Source organism: Bufo gargarizans, chromosome 11 (assembly GCF_014858855.1).
Source record: "Bufo gargarizans isolate SCDJY-AF-19 chromosome 11, ASM1485885v1, whole genome shotgun sequence".
Lineage (NCBI taxonomy): Eukaryota > Metazoa > Chordata > Amphibia > Anura > Bufonidae > Bufo > Bufo gargarizans.
The window spans coordinates 87,712,644-87,729,155 of NC_058090.1; the positions used below are offsets into that span (position 1 = coordinate 87,712,644).

At 47.6% G+C, this 16,512-nt stretch overlaps 1 protein-coding gene across 1 annotated transcript in view; it reads right to left on the reverse strand.

Moving 5' to 3' along the window:
- CRIP2 (cysteine rich protein 2) overlaps window positions 1–16,512 on the reverse strand; it is a 61,889-nt gene that overhangs the window by 15,139 nt on the left and 30,238 nt on the right. Inside the window, exons 2-4 of the mRNA XM_044271769.1 lie at window positions 10,752–10,846; window positions 5,300–5,357; window positions 4,538–4,669 (exon numbers count right to left, since the gene is read on the reverse strand). Of these exons, the coding sequence (XP_044127704.1) occupies window positions 4,538–4,669; window positions 5,300–5,357; window positions 10,752–10,846 (285 nt within the window). The remainder of the gene's footprint in view (window positions 1–4,537; window positions 4,670–5,299; window positions 5,358–10,751; window positions 10,847–16,512) is intronic.

Here is a 16,512-nt window from a genome sequence, read left to right on the forward strand (position 1 = left end):
GCTTGTGTTAAAATAAAGGGAGTTCCTGTTTTAAACCTCAAGGTGAAGTGTCGTCTCATTCTTGGGGGAGGATTTATTGCATGCTGTCCCAGTTTGACTGCTAGGAGTGAAAACCTATTTGTATGGTTTCCTATTCAACTGCCTACAGCATTCATTGCTGGGAGAGGATTTCTATGCTGCTTCGGTTCGGTGATTGTGGTGTCTGCCAGAGTGCTTGAAAACCTCAGGAAAACGCTAGGAGCATCCGTCAACGGAGGTACTCAGTCGGGGTGCCAGGTGATCCGTTACATTGGTGGCAAGCAGTGGGATGGCGTCCTAGTGCGAGGAGAAGCAGCTCAGAGACACCGGTAACGTGTGGAGTTACAAATTGAGGGCAAACGCTAGCACTCGTGCAGCGCCCCTGGGAGCAGAGGTATCCAGCGACTTGGAGCAGAAAAGTATGGAAGGCTCTGAAGATGACTGGCTGGCCGAGGTGAGGCAGCGAGTGGACCAGTATGGAGATAATGTGTCCATGGATATATGCCAGGCCATCTGGAACCAGGTCACAGCCAAGCGACACGCAAGGATGGAACGAGAATTCCGACTGGCGAAAGAGAGAGAAATTGCCCAGCAGAAGGAGTGTTACAGCAGCCGAGCAGAGGCTGCATCCGAGGAGGTAAGCCGTTTCCCCTTGAGGTGGCCAGAGGAACCCGAAGTAGGGGTCCTCATAGACTGGTCCTGTGAGGAACCACAACAGGCAGGTGGAGACGGGACCGAGGTCTCTCCACCGGGATGCTGGGCAGCTGGCCCAGACCCTCAGCAGCAGCCGAAGTTGCCAGGTGTGGACGCAGGTGGTCCTTACTCGCAAATGTTGAGGGACCTCACAGACTGGTCCTGGGAAGACCCACAGATGGCAGGTGGAGATGGGACCGAGATCTCTCTACCGGCCCTACAGGGATACTGGGCAGCCGGCCCAGATCTCCAACTCCAGCAGCAGTACCAGGAGGAGGAGGTAAGCAACCCCTCCCCTCCACAGCCAACTCCAAACCAGGTACTGGGGTCAGTAGAGGAGTCGTTAGCCCCCTCCCAGTAGAAGAGCTGGCATCTGGGCAGAGCGCCGCTGACCTCTGCCCTACTTGTCCCCTTACTACCCAGCAGGACTGTACTCCAGTCCCTCCAGCAGAAGAGCTGGCATCAGGGCAGAGAGCCGCTAGCCTCTGCTCCACCGACCCCCTTGTTACAGGGCTGGCTTGTACCCCCCTCGCCCCAGCAGAAGTGCTGGCATCAGTGCAGAACACCGCTGGCTGCTGTTCCCCAAGTAGCCCCAGCGGTTTGCCTAGCACACCAAGGGGAGACAGCAAGCCCCACAACAGTGCAGATGGGACCGTAGTCTCTGTACCTGCACCACTGGAGATAAGGACAGTCTGTCCTGGTCCACAACAACAGGACAATGTATTGGAAGGAGAGGCAGTCTGTTTTCCCCTACAACAAGGGAGGGGGTCGCAGAGAGAGGAGCCTGTTACCCCTTCCCCCCAGCAACAGCTTTGTTCAACCAGGGGAGAGGGCACCCTGGTTACCTTCCCCCCAAGTCATGGATCTACAACTGGGCACAAGTGGCAGGGGGCCATAGGGACAACTACACCCTTGGAGAAAGGCCGGCTGACTATCAGAGCCCCAGACCGCCTGGAGGTCTGGAGTCTGGATAGTCTCAATGGGAAAGGGGAGAAATGTGGCAGAACCCGCCTCGCCACTGGGCATTGGAGAGGACTGGCTGGCCGCCTCCTACCTACTGACTATGGCCCCTGGTGATTTGGTACGTTTGAATGCAATTTGGGCATGTGCTATTTTATATTGCTGCTACTGGCCCTTTAATGGCCATCCGGGGACATGTCTGACTTTTAGGAGCAATGCCCCTTTAAGACTGTGTAGCAGATTGCATTCAGGCTGTCTTAAATACTATGTATGTTATTATGTGTTCTGTTACATTGTATCTGTGTATGCCAGGGTTCAAGTTAGTCCATTACGTTTGATAATTGTATTTTGTGGATTGCGTCTGAGACAATGCTATTGTGTTGGTTAATTACATCTCAGACAATGCTCATTGTGTTTGGTTTATTGCGTTACAGATAGAGGGAAGGGGATTTTGTGTACAATTGCTGGGAAGGTTTAAATACTGTAGATACATATGATTGGCTGTGGGTGGTACCTTGTTGGAAGATATGTATAAATCAGTGCTTGTGTTAAAATAAAGGGAGTTCCTGTTTTAAACCTCAAGGTGAAGTGTCGTCTCATTCTTGGGGGAGGATTTATTGCATGCTGTCCCAGTTTGACTGCTAGGAGTGAAAACCTATTTGTATGGTTTCCTATTCAACTGCCTACAGCATTCATTGCTGGGAGAGGATTTCTATGCTGCTTCGGTTCGGTGATTGTGGTGTCTGCCAGAGTGCTTGAAAACCTCAGGAAAACGCTAGGAGCATCCGTCAACGGAGGTACTCAGTCGGGGTGCCAGGTGATCCGTTACAGTAGTTAACCTGTAAGGCAATGTCCGACCATCTAAGCTGCCTTGAAACATAAGTCGGGCTAGCTATGAGGGTACTTTCACACTAGTGTTATTCTTTTCCGGTATTGAAATCCGGGAAAGGGTTCAATACCGGAAAAAAAACACATCAGTTTTGTCCTAATGCATTCTGAATGGAAAGCAATCCGTTCAGTATGCATCAGGATGCCTTCTGTTTTGTCCCTTGTGCGGTATTTGACCAGACAAAATACCGCAGCATGCTGCAGTATTTTTTACGGCCAAAATCCCAGAACAATACTTGCCGGATGTATTAATGCCGGATCCGGTACCTAGTCTTCCAGAAATTGCCGCATCGCCGGATCCGGTTTTCCGGTGTGCACATGCGCCAGGACATAGGAGGAGCTATTTTCGCTTTTGATATTTAAATACCAGATTATGTGTCTCAGGGTACTTTCACACTATAGTTCTTTGATTCCGGCAAGCCGTGTACAAAGTGAAATACTGGATCCGTCTCATTCGGTATCATCTGGAATAACGGATCTGGTATTTCACTTTGTACACGGCTTGCCAGAACTGCCTGCCGGAATCAAAGAACTATAGTGTGAAAGTACCCTGAGACACATAATCTGTCTAGTTATGTTACAAATTGGTTTACACAAAATGGGACTTTAAAAAAAAGGCATAACAATATAAAGATACCCCTTATAGGAGCGAAATACCTGTACTTGCGGGGTACCACCCGCTAATGCTGCCACCCTTTTTTTTTTTAACATTGCCCCTATGCCCCGCTGCGCTCGGCTGAAGTTTTTGCGCTCAGTATGCTGATACTGAGCATCGGAACAGGGAGGAGGAGACGCCAGGATTTCTCAATGGCGTCTCTTTCTCCCTGGCTGTGCCGCGATGCAATCACATCGGAGAGCGTCACAGCCAGGGAGGTTTTTCCTGCCAGGAAAGGTCTATTGCTTAAACATGTTCTGGCACCAGGGGAAATGAACCTGATACCTGCTTTTGTGGGTCACGGTGATCTGTAGTTTGGGCGTTCAGTGTGATCTGGGAGTTCAATAACTACAAGTTGTTCTGTATATCTATACCCTGTGCGGCCAGGAATTCTACCATATCATTACATGCATGTAGCAAGAGCTGCAAGCAACTTTAGAGGAGTTATTTAATCCCGGCCTCCAAGACTTGGAGCTTTGTTCAATAGGACTCAAACCACAAATAAAACAAATGGGCTCAGAGTGAGTAATGTACCTGAGATTTGTAATCAACACGCTTGGGATGAAATTTTTACTTAAAGGCCATGGATATCTTCAACGATTTTTTAAAATTATTATTCATTTGCATTGTATTTTGGACAATGTTTGCAGTAGGTTTTTATTTAGTATTTTGGTTTGTTTTGGCTTCTGCAGCTTCTATGTCTCACAGTAAATAGCAGCTTCAGAAAACTGTTCTGTGATAAATCCATCAGCAAGACTGTCTGATGGCTCATTTTCCTCCTCTCTGACTTGTCCTGAGCAATCTGCTGAGCTGATTCATGTCCAAACTTCAACTTTCATTTGGTCATAAATCGACCTAGAAGTTTGTTTGGGAGCAATTAGAAAAGGGCAGGAAAAAGAGCCGTCTGACGAGCTCTCTGATGGATTTATCACAGAACAGCTTTCTGCGGTGCTATGTATTGTAAAACACAGACGCTTGAAGGGGCCGGACTATCTCTTTTCATGACTTTAAGTATTTTGTATATAATCTAACGCTGGCAATTTGCAGTCTCTCTAGGTCGAACCACCTTGCATTCATCCAAAACTTGCCATGGGGCAGACATATATACGGGTTCTTTCACATATACCGCCACATACTGCTGTTATGTATAAGCTGCTGGCAGAGATGTTAGGCAGAAGCTAGTCTCCATCTCCTCATTGAAATAAACATGAGCACTCAAGTAGGCATGTTTGTGGTGAGGATGACAAAGACAGCCTTCAGATGAAGAAGCGCTTGGCCAGCAGCTATCTTGTGTATTTGGCCAGTTTTATGCCAGGCTCTTACCTTTGACAAGAGTCTTTGGCGCTGCACTAACTTTTTTCTCTTCAACTTTTGGAGTGACTTCGGTAGGAGATGTTGGTTTGTCTTCACTCGGCTTCCTGTAGATGTAGGATCCAGCACCTCCAATATTAACACCTGAAATATTCAACAGCGGCAAAGCTGAAACTGAGGAAGACGTCGAAGCCTCTTGGTGTGAACACAACCTTATTAATTGACTTCCTACATGTGCAAGACCCTTCATTGCTTGAACTTAGTGCTTTGCATCCCACATAGTGTGGTGGCTCAGCTCAGGGTAGGCTGGCCCGGATCACACGCCAATGCTTTATGTGCTCATTGGTTTGTCCTACTTGCTGACCATACCCAACTCTAAGGGTCCATTCACACGTCCGTTGTTTCTTTCCTGATCTATTCCGTTTTTTGCGGAACAGATCTGGACCAGATCTGGACCCATTCATTTTCAATGGGTCCTGAAAAAAAACGGACAGCACAATGTCAGATTTTTTTTCAGGACCCATTGAAAATGAATGGGTCCAGATCTGGTCCAGATCTGTTCAGCAAAAAATGGAACAGATTAGGAAAGAAACAACGGACGTGTGAATGAACCCTTACTCTTGGCATCAACAGGGCTCTACATCTATTCAATCTCCTGACCACCGGGGTGCATCATGCCATCACCTGACCTGTGGGGCCCACCTTCTCGTGATCTCTTTATCACCGTTCATTGTTCACAGACCAAACCCTTCAAAATGATTTAAAAAAACTCACCTTTTGGTCCATACAATGAGGCATAACAAGGCTTGTGACAGTATGGTTTTCCATCATGCTGAAAAGAAGAGGAAAACATATTACTATCGGGGAAATTTCAAGGACTGAGGATCCAGTAATCTCCAAGCACAGTACAGTGAAGTCTACAAGAGAACGGGAGACTGCAGCTTTGTAATTTGGCCAGGAAGAGCGAACACACCCTACATCGTGCTGCAGCTCAATTTTGCACCAAATTCAGGACATGTTCTCTTTCTTTACCAAGAGCAGAACTACACTTCTGGATATCGGTGTGCCATGGCTAAGGTGGGGGGGGGGGGGAACTAGACATAAAGTAGATGTCCTTACAGACAACTGACCCTGACGGAAATGATGATTCATGTCTATGGAAAAATTTCTCTTTAAATTACAATACCAGAATTAGGTCATCAGGTTTGTGGTCACCGCTCTACACATGTCTGACTCCGGTAGATGTACATGATAGGAGTGGTGGTTTCAGCTGTGTATAAGTATTATACCCTTGCAAGTACAGGTTGTCCTGGGGCTACAATCCACTGTATTGTCGAAACCAGCGGTCAGCAACCATAACTTCCAGCATGCTCTAGTGACTTCTATTGGAGTTCTGAGAACAGCTGAACATGTTTGCATGCTGGGAGTGGTAGTTTTACTGCTGGAATGTCGGACACTAAACCATTGCTTTTGAGAATCCAGCGACCTATTAAAGGGGTTGTATCATCACAGACAATGGGGGCATATTGCTAGGATATGCCCCCATTGTATAACCGCTGGGACCCGCATCTATATCGAGAACGGAGCCCTGAAAGTGGTGGAGGGCACATGCGCAGTCGCCCTCTATTCATTTTCTATGGGGCCGCCAAAAATAGCCGAGCCTCGAGCCCATAGAAGTGAATAGGAGCGGTGGCCGGTTATGCTCGGTGTGCTCCCATTCACTTCTACAGGGAGCGCACTTGGTGGTGGCCGGACCAGAGTCCTCCAACCACCACTTTGCGGGGCTCCGTTCCCACCGCACCGATAAGACAATGGGGGCATATCCTAGCGCTATGCCCCCATTGTCTGTGATGAGACAACCCCTTTAAGGGGGTATGCATGTCACAGATAGGGCCAGGGCAGAAAGCTATATTAAAAGCAGAGGCCCCCACCCAGCACGAGTCTATATGCCATGAGCAATATGCCACCTAAAGACATGTCACTGCTGAGGTCAGCATAGTTTCTTTCACAGGTCCCAGGGGGTTGGGATGAATATAAAAAATATATAAAAAATTAACGTAAATTGTGGGCAACCCCTCTAAAAATTTAACTCTGTATTGTCTTCTTGAATATTCTACATCTACATGTTTTCTGTTACATTATGTTGGCAAAATGTCTTATGAAGGAGAAAAAGCTTTAGTGAACAGGACCTGGAAGCTCAATCCCTGGTATGGGACCTACTTTATAAAGGGTGATAACCAATGTATCCACTGCCGCAAATCAATCTATGTGTCCAGCTCTGCATTACAGAGACGCATAAACCTAGTTATACCGAGCCGAGTAAATCTAATGTCACCATCAGACTTGGTCCCTTCAGGAACGGAAATAACCAGATAGCGTCCTGCGGAGTGCTGGGATATTTCACATTCCATACGGCGGGTCTGCAGATGTCATGATAGGCACAGATGGAAGACGCTTGCCTCATGCAAGAGACCGCTCCACCCAACAGTACAAGTCATGGGGCACATGTCCTTCTCTGATTTTATGGCGACAGATGCCGGGATGCAGAAAGAAGCACATGGAGGCTTGGATTCCCGAGGTTATCTTTGGTTGCAGCAGAAAGTGTTTGTTTTTTTAATACATAAGGGAAAATGTATGAAGACAGGAGTTTCTCATATACAGTCTAGGTGGGTGATAGACAGTCTGCTCACATATCCCTCCTTATTGTCTTGGGTAAAAAGGGGGGATTTATCAGAGTTGCAAAAAGTGATGATTACTGGCTTTTGGGCCAAGGGCAGTGGTATAAACTGCGCAGTGTGTGAACTGTTCTCTGCTGCGGTGGTGAACGTGCATTGTGTGTGCACAAATGGCACCATTGTGAATAAGCAATGTAGAAACTGCTGAGCACAAAGCACCATTGATGTGAGAGGGGAACGTCGGCTACTAAGGTGCAGGAGGGCAGACAGACGGTCTACATGGGAGCAGCTCACCTCCAAGGGCCACCAGACATGTGTCTAAAACAACAGTTCTGTGAACCCTACTGTGTATGGCTCTCCGAAGCAGACAGAGCTTCACTGAACCTCTGCTAACAAAGTTGTATCGGCAGAAAAAGGATTAAATTTTTGCAGAAGTATCGGAATCGGAAATGGACCTCCGCTGATTTGCAGAGTGGTTGCCTTCTCTGATAAGTCACGTTTTCTGCTTCATCGAACGGACGGACATTGGTCAGAAACATCAGAGAATAAACCCCCTGCAACCGCCGCTGGAAGAACACAAGCTGGTGGTGGCAGCGTTATGGTCTAGGGGATTTTTTTCATGGCATTGTCTGGGTCCACTTATCCATTTGGAAATAAAGTATATATTACTTTATTAGCAACGCGTTTCGAAGATCTAAAGTCCTCTTTGTCAGGCACCTTAACTCGGTGGTTGGACAATGTGACATGTCACACAGCTAGAAATGTCTGACATTGGTAGGAAGAACATGACCAAGACTTCCAAGTACTACTCTAACCCCTTCATTCCCCCAATAAAGCATCTGTGGGACCACCTCGATGGTCATGTTCGCTCTATGGATCCCCCCACGCCCCCTCTACCCGCTGTGGGATGCACTGCAGTCAGCATGGCTCCACATACCTGTGACCACCTACCAGGACCTTATGGAGCCCGTCTAGCTGCTGTCCGTGCTGCACACGGCGGTCATGCTGGATATGAGCTGATGGACTCGACTGTGTATTTGCCTCTTGAAGTAACTATTGCAGCTTTAACAGTAGCTCATTTTTACTCCATGTTCTATTGTAACATACAGTATGCTCCGGCATTTCCAAGGCCTCAGCCAAATGAATGACTTCAGTTTTCATACAAGGAGACTGGTACACAATTACTCTTTCTCAAGAAGGGAGTAAATCTTACCTGAATAAGGGAAGGAAAGGAGTGACGAGTGTGCCATGCCGGGCAGAGAGCGATGGGAGGCTGCTCAGATTCCACACTCCTTTTAGGATTACAGCACAGAGACTGCACTCGGGGGAACCACCTGTTCCCGACCCCAGACAATATTTCCATTGTCCGCAAGATGGAAATGGAGGTCTCCATGGCAACCAAACACGAAATTGAGAAGACGTCTTCTAAGCCTTGAAAAGGCTCAAAGATGCTAATGTTTCAAGATCAGAAAAGTCACAGCTGGACGTGTGGAGGCGCCGAAAATCTCAGGCCAGATCCCACATAACGTAAGATTGAGCGTCCCGCTGACTAGAAAATGATCACCTTGACATCAACAGCTTTACTTCCTGCGTTAAGTCTATTAAGTGGCACAAAGTCCATAAAATCAGACACAACGAAAAAGGCAAAGTTATTTCTTCCTAAATGTCTTATTTGATTCAAAAATTTTCTTTTATACTTTATTTCACAGGAAAATACCAGCATAGCGATACACAGGGATAATACTACCAGGGCTCATTTAACCCCATGTTCTCTGCTCTATACACCCTTATAGCAAGAATGAATGTGTAGAAGCTATCAATGAGAAAATAAGGGGGGGGGGGGAGCTATCAATGAGAAAATGCACTAAAATGGACAATCAAGCCTTTTAGTGCCTTACTGCCATTGCCAAGCCCCAGGAAAAGCAGTTCGATGTATATGCATACGAGACACCAAGTGCCCAAGAGCCCGAATCCACGTCTGCAACGCATCCCAACTCCATCCCCTTGTGCGGTCATGTTCTTCCCCATCTCCTGCATCTAAATTCACCTCTCAGCCTGCTCCTGCACATTGCAATGCTTATTATGAGCACTGCGCATGCGCTGCTGACCTGCGCAATGCAGAAAGAACAGAAGAGGAGCAGGGCCATCAGAAAGGGCTGGACTGGAGACCACGGCATGCATTGTAATGTGCTGGGGCAGGCTGAAACAAAGCACCAGGGCATGGCTTTAGCAATGTATGAGTGCACTATAGTACATTGGTGGTAGTTGAGAAATCCAGGGGACAGACTCCACATCCAACCCATTTATTTAACGTGTCTTAGATGAGATTTGTACAAGACATGTAGAGGCTTTATAAATCATCTCATATGATAGGTCCATTAGATGCCACACGTCTTTCACATGAGCAATAAATGTCTACTGGATGGAATGGGCACCATATGGGGTCCACATGTGAACAAACGTTTTGGTACGTCCACGTGGGACGGACAAACTGCAGATCTGTATTCGACAAATCCACAGTGGTTTACAGTACCAGCAATGTGGATGAGATTTTAAAGGGGTTGTTCATCCTCAGGGGATCTTACCTGCTCCGCCCAGCTGGGTCCTGGCTCCTTTGTTCCCCTCCGGTTTGATGCCACTGCAGACAGTGACTGGCCCCAATGGGGACCTGCGTCACATGACCAATTGAAACGACGCATGGGAGGGGCAGGTCACCTCTGTGGCCATTCATTGGCTGCAGCAGCGTGAAACCGGATGTTGATAGCAGGAGACCGAAGCGCTGCAAAGGAGCCAGAACTCAGTGGCAGGGAGCAGGTAAGTATGCTTCCCCCTGCAGGCTCAGCCTCAAAGGACGGGGGCCAGTCTGCCAAAAGATCTCCAAAAGGAGAGCAACCCCCTCCACACGCTGTGAAAAAGATACACAGCATGAACTGACCTAAAAATATTTTGCAGTTTTCAAACCAGCACCTGGATCCGAATACTTTTGTAACTGCATGTAATATGCCACCTGCTGTTGCTTCTTTTTCTTATTTCTCTGTCCACCTTGCTAAGGTGAACACACATGCTCAGTTCTATCCTCAGGCTGCCTCCTGAGCTGTGATAGGGAGAAAGCAGCAGCAGAAAGGACACGGCCCCTGAGCTGTGATAGGGAGAAAGCAGCAGCAGAAAGGACACGGCCCCTGAGCTGTGATAGGGAGAGAGCAGCAGCAGAAAGGACACGGCCCCTGAGCTGTGATAGGGAGAGAGCTGCAGCAGAAAGGACACAGCCCCTGAGCTGTGATAGGGAGAGAGCTGCAGCACAAAGGACCCCCCTGATCTGTGATAGTGAGAAAGCTTCAGAAGAAATGATCCGTCCCTGAGCTGCTAGCTGAAAATAAATGTAGCAGAACAATTGGAGCAATGAATGAGGAGATCTCTGGATCCATGTGAGGTACATACGATGTCTGAGTTTTATTTTTTACATTAGTTATGGGAGAGCCCCTTTCCGAGCTGCATTATCTTCTATGGACCTGACATGGGCTGACAAGTAGGCTGTTTTATTAGGACCTTACCTCAGCGTGTCCTCCGGGATTAAGAGTCTTATTGCAGTGCTCGCACTTCAAGCAGAACTTGTGCCAATCCTTTCCCAGCGAGGTTACCTTCTCCGCTGCAGAAAGAAAAGAGAGGCGATTTACAAAATGGTCACAACTGAAATGGAAAAGTTACAAAAATGAGACTCTGAGATATAAACATTACCAGCAGCCATACATCCACGTGACCACTGCAGCCAGTTACTGGCTTCAGTGGTGATTTTGGCGCGTACGGCCTGTGACCACCTGGCATGGGTCATGTGGATGCACGGGATGTCATTGCTGCAGGACAAGTAGACACAGTTGGGGGTCACCGGAACAACAATAGCACTGGTATGGTGGAGGCAACTCCCTTAAAGCAGGCTATCAATGTTTGATCAGTGGCGGGAGGTCCGGACTCTAAGACCCCCACTGATCAGGACAATCTAGGAGTACTGCGGCTCAGTCTCATTTACCAGAAGTAATCTGTCACGGATGGTGTAACAGAAAACAAGAAGTTACAAATAAGGATCCGTCTGGCTTGATCCGAAAGTAAGGAACAAAAGGGTGACCCCTATTTAAGCCCTGAAACTCTCCCTGTCTTCTCAGCCCATGCAAAGATCTCTTTGATAGAAAATTGCATGCCCTCGTGCCTCGACTGTATGACACCTGAACACCCTATAATAGTGAGGGGACACGACCACCGGCTCCCTACAATTAATACAGAGGGAGTCAGGGTCACCTAGGATCAAGCAAACAGGAAAACACAAATCAATGAACAGACTTATCTGTAGAAGCATCAGTTGTAGCATCCAGCATGTACACACTAAAGGAAGTTGTATAAACCGCAAAGTGATGCAGTATGGGAGGGGATTTAAAGGGATGCAATGAGTGCAACTAGATGACAGCTGAGAGAGGGAAACAAGATGACAAAACGAAAGCAAAACAAAAGAACCTCAAGGAGGAGGTTCTGAAGAACGTCTGTCAGAGCTTCTCAGATGTCTGGCGGTGACATAATCCCACTCATTTCAGAGGGAGCAGCAGCGCTGCAGTTACCGGCTCTGTCCACTACAAAATGGACGGCGCTGTGTGGCTTCAGAGCTGCTGCAGACCAGCAGATTGACAGTGGTAGGGGGCGCCGATAAGAGACTGATGTCCTGTCTTAGGGATAGGCAATCATTACGTTATAACGTCCCCCCCAGTGAATGTAATAAGGGTGGCGGTAAAGAGGGCCCGGTGAGCTGATAGACATCTGTTGTGTCTTCTGTATATCTAATGCATCAGGAAGAAATCGTTTGGCCACAAATAACGTGACCTTCATACTTGGCTTAACATGAACTAATGGGAAAGTTACAATTTTCCATTTCAAGCAGCGGCTGTAAATCAACTGGAATCACTTAAAACATTAGAAATGGATGAAAGGCAATTTGCCCGTTTTATACTTATCGACATTAATGTCTAAATATGGCAGTGTAAGCCGGTTAAAAATGTTTTATTCTGTGGTCTTGTGAAAACTCTAGGGGGTTCTCCCTGCAGATTCGGATGTCTCCATTACGCTCCATGGAGAAGATGGCAGCTGTTCTGCACGGCTGTAACGTGGCCGCAATACAGGAGGTACACCGGTCTCCTATGAAGTGTACAGAGTGCACAGCAGTTTCCATTCACATCATCTTGGGGTACAGGGAGGATGGGGGTTACTTTTTTACTTAAAGGGGTTTTCCAAAACTTTATAACTGATGACCTATCCTCAGGATAGGTCATCAGTTTTTGAACAGTGAAGGTCCACCACCCTGGTTACCCGAGGATAGTTCAAAAGTCTTGGAAACCCCTTTTAATTCCTCATCCTTTTTAAAATCTCTGCTAGCAGTCAGTGAATGGTTACATTCATTGTGCAGATCTAGAGGCTGAAAACCTTCCCTGATCATGTCCAAGAGACTGAGATTCGGAGAAGAGGGTTCGAAAACACTGTAGCGCGCTGTGCACACTGTTAGAAGCCCCCCGGGAATACCAACTTTTATCAAAAATTCTGTGCTGTGTTATAACTTCGTACAGGGAGCCGCTCTGATTTTGCACCAGTAAGAGCGGGTTCACTTTGGCGTAATGGAATTCTGTTATAGGTTCCGTTATAAGCGTATGGGTCCATTCACACATCCGCAATATCGGGAACGGGTGCGGACCCATTCATTCTCTACGGGGCCGGGAAGAGATGCGGAGAGCACACTATGTGCACTCCGCATCCGCATTTCCGTAGCACGGCCTCGAAATTCCGGGCTTCGGCGCTGCAAAAAAAATTGAACATGTCCTATTCTTGCCCCATTATATATTTTCTAACTGTAAGTGCGCACATCCGTATTATCTAGGACTGATCACACGAGATCTTTCTAAATATAAGGATTTCCAGGTTTCTGTGATGCATCGTTTGGCCCGATCCACGCCCAAAGGGTGTGACCCTCACTACACATGCCAGGCTTTTTTCCCGGTCTGCTCCTATGAAAAGGGCTTTTCATGGAAGAAATGAGCGTATTTCCTGTAAAAGCTATAAATAGGTGTGAGCGCCGCACTCCTCGTTCTTTCCACGTGTTATTATGTCAGATTGTCGTGAAAGCACCAAGAAGACACAAACCTTCTGCCAACCACAGTATAGTAATAAGGTACCGTTCACCGAGCAGAAGCTGATGCATAAAGGACAGGTAAGTTCTCCACCAGGTAGATACGTGACTGCCCTGACATAGGCTGCAATTGCAGAATATATCAAACCTGCAGGTCTCCTGTCCGTCCATTAACAGATGCAGACCACAGAGCACAGGCTGCTGGAAACAGCCATCTGTAGTCTGCCGAAGGATTCATAGGACTAAAAGAGAGCAATTACACCCCGTGTTCCCTTCCAAGCTTATTGTAAATGGTAGTGAGAGCCTATATTACAGATCTCTATTGTATCACGACCCTCCAAAGCTCATGGGCTTCAGTCTATGTGTGGACTGTCCGTGCACTGATTTACTGTGGGCCATGTGATGGACTGGTGTCTGTACACTGACAGAGCTGCAGTCTGAGCCAATGAGGAGGCAGGGGGCGTGTCTCAGACTACCTCAGACTCCCTGCAGGCAGCGGAGCTGAACTGGAGTCACAGATCACTGCTCTGCCTAAAGGGGTTCTGCAGTCTGTTTAATCTATCCTCTGGATAGATCATCAGCATCTGATCGGCGCGGGGGTCCGACACCCGGGACCCCCGCCGATCAGCTGTTTGAGAAGGCAGCGGCGCCGCAGCCTTCTCACTGTTTACCGCCGGCCCAGTGACGTCACGGCTAGTCTCAACTGGCCTAGGCGCGGCTAAGCTCTGTTCACTTGAATGGAGCTTAGCCGCGCCCAGGCCAGTTGACAATAGTCGTGACGTCACCACTGACGTAGTGGAGCGCCGCTGCCTTCTCAAACAACTGATCGGTGGGGGTCCCGGGTGTCAGACCCCACACTCAGATACTGATGATCTATCCAGAGGATAGATCATCAGTTTAAACAAACTGCAGAACCCCTTTAATAGCAGCTGCTGATGAAAATATGTCAGGATTAAAACCTGCTGGTGGGTAAACGCACCCATACAAAGCGCTATAAAAACATATAAACACCAGAATAACAAAGCGAGCGTCCACAGCGACAGGTGAAGCACTGACGGGTGCAGATTTATCAGTACTACATCTCACCACTCTCCTATAAAACCACAAAGTGCCGCAGTTTCCAGGAGGTGCATCCAGATTGTGTTTTTACTGCAAGATGCCATGTCCCAGCTGTGGCATGGTTTACCGATTTACTTCAATCCCCCCCATTATAGTTTTTTGCACTTTCTTTAGTGCACCCAAAACCTTATTTGCGTAAAACTGGAATAAAGTATTTCTCTCACACGAAAGTTATGGTTCAGGGCAGCTACCCTACACGGCAGTACAGGTGCTCACAGATTTTGGAGGTAACAGACTTTAAGATCAGTATTTTATGTTAAAAAAAAATACAAGTTATTAAATAGCATCCAATGTTTCTTGCATGGAAAGGCTAATGCACAGGCACCACTGGTATTCCAACTGGGAACAGTTAAAGGGGTTTTTATCATCACTAGGATATGCCACCAATGTCAGATAGGTGCGGGTCCCACCTCTGGCACCCACTCCTATATCCAGAACGGCACCCCCGAAGTGAACGGAAAAGCATGCGCGGCCACCCTCCATTAATTTCTCTCTTTCACTTCCAGGTGTGCATTTTGGAGATAGGTGTGGGTCCCAATCCTAGCGACATGCCACCAATGTCTGAGATGATAAAACCCCTTTAAGGACTCCTGCTGCATGCCAATGCAGTCGCTGGCAGCAGACGTCACCCGCCCCCCCCCATTCATTCACAGTTTCTGTCTGTGCAGAAAAGCTGAAGCTTGGTAGACTCCCCCTGGAGGGACTGATTCAGGTCATGCAGAAGATAAAAATAACAGCCATGGACATATGCAGGGAGAGGGACGGGCAAAATGATTACATAACAGGCGGCTGGGGGAGACATTTTCAGGATTGCAGAGGAAATTAGGAGAGTCTGCGGAGAGGGAGGCTGACTACAGCGGGAGACGTGGCCTCACTGATGACCTGACAACACAGGAGAAAGTCCTGACAGATCAGGAGATGCCTCCGCCGGAGTTTAATTTCTGGTGAATTATGAGCCAGTTATAGCTGTAGAAACCACTGTTCAAAGGGATAGGAATAGAAAATATTAATTCAATTTATGATATTAAAGGGGTTTTCTGGGTGTTTAGTACTGATGACCTATCCTCAAGATAAGTCATCAGTATGTGATCGCTGGGGCTCCGACACCCCTGGCAATCAAATGTTTGAGTAGGCTGCAGCAGTCCGGTGAATGCCGCAGCCTTCCTGCACTTTACCAAACACAGCACCGCCCACTGAATAGTGGTTGTGCCTGGTATTGCAGGTCAGCCCGATTCACTTGAATGTGACTGAGCTGTGCCTCGGCCATGCGACTGATGAACGTGACCTCACCGGTGCACTGCAGCCTCTTCAAGCAGCTGATTGGTTGTGGTGATTGATGACATATCCTCAGGCTCCCTGAGTGTAAAAGGACACCACTTTCTAAATAGTCTTTACTAAAAATGTCCTACCCTTTTCTTGCCGTACAGGCTGCGTAGCTCCTTTACATAGCTAGCTGTCCTGCTGCACACTGGAGATCTGAAAGCAGACTGCTGGATCTCCCTGCTCTCAGGGGTGCAGACAGCAGCAAGAAAGGGCATGTTGTACAGATCACAGAGCGGAGATAGAACAAGCATCCAAGGGTTTGGGACGAGCAGATCACATAGGCTGTGGATAGGAGGAAAGCACACACAGACAGCAGGCAATCTCTGCAGGGGGGGGGGGGGAGGAAATCACACACTACTCTGCATCAGTATCTGCTGGCATACAGGCCTTCAGAGAAGCGGGAATCAGTTCAAGAATGAAGCTGTACTGAGACTTGAGAGCTAGTGAAGGCAGCAGTATCCTTGATGCACATGTCACATTCATCATAGATTACCAATCAAATTCCAGCTCTCATTTATTATAGGTCCTATTAAATATGAAGAAAAAAAAAATGGAATTTCATTAGTATTCATACATTTCCCCAAAATCTAAATGATCTTTAGCTTCTGTCATAGAGAAAACAGTAGTGACGTCTGGGGTCCAGTGACTGAGTCTCACTGTTTTAGACTCACTTTTAGATGGGAGTGATAACCACAGCACAACACTGCAGAATA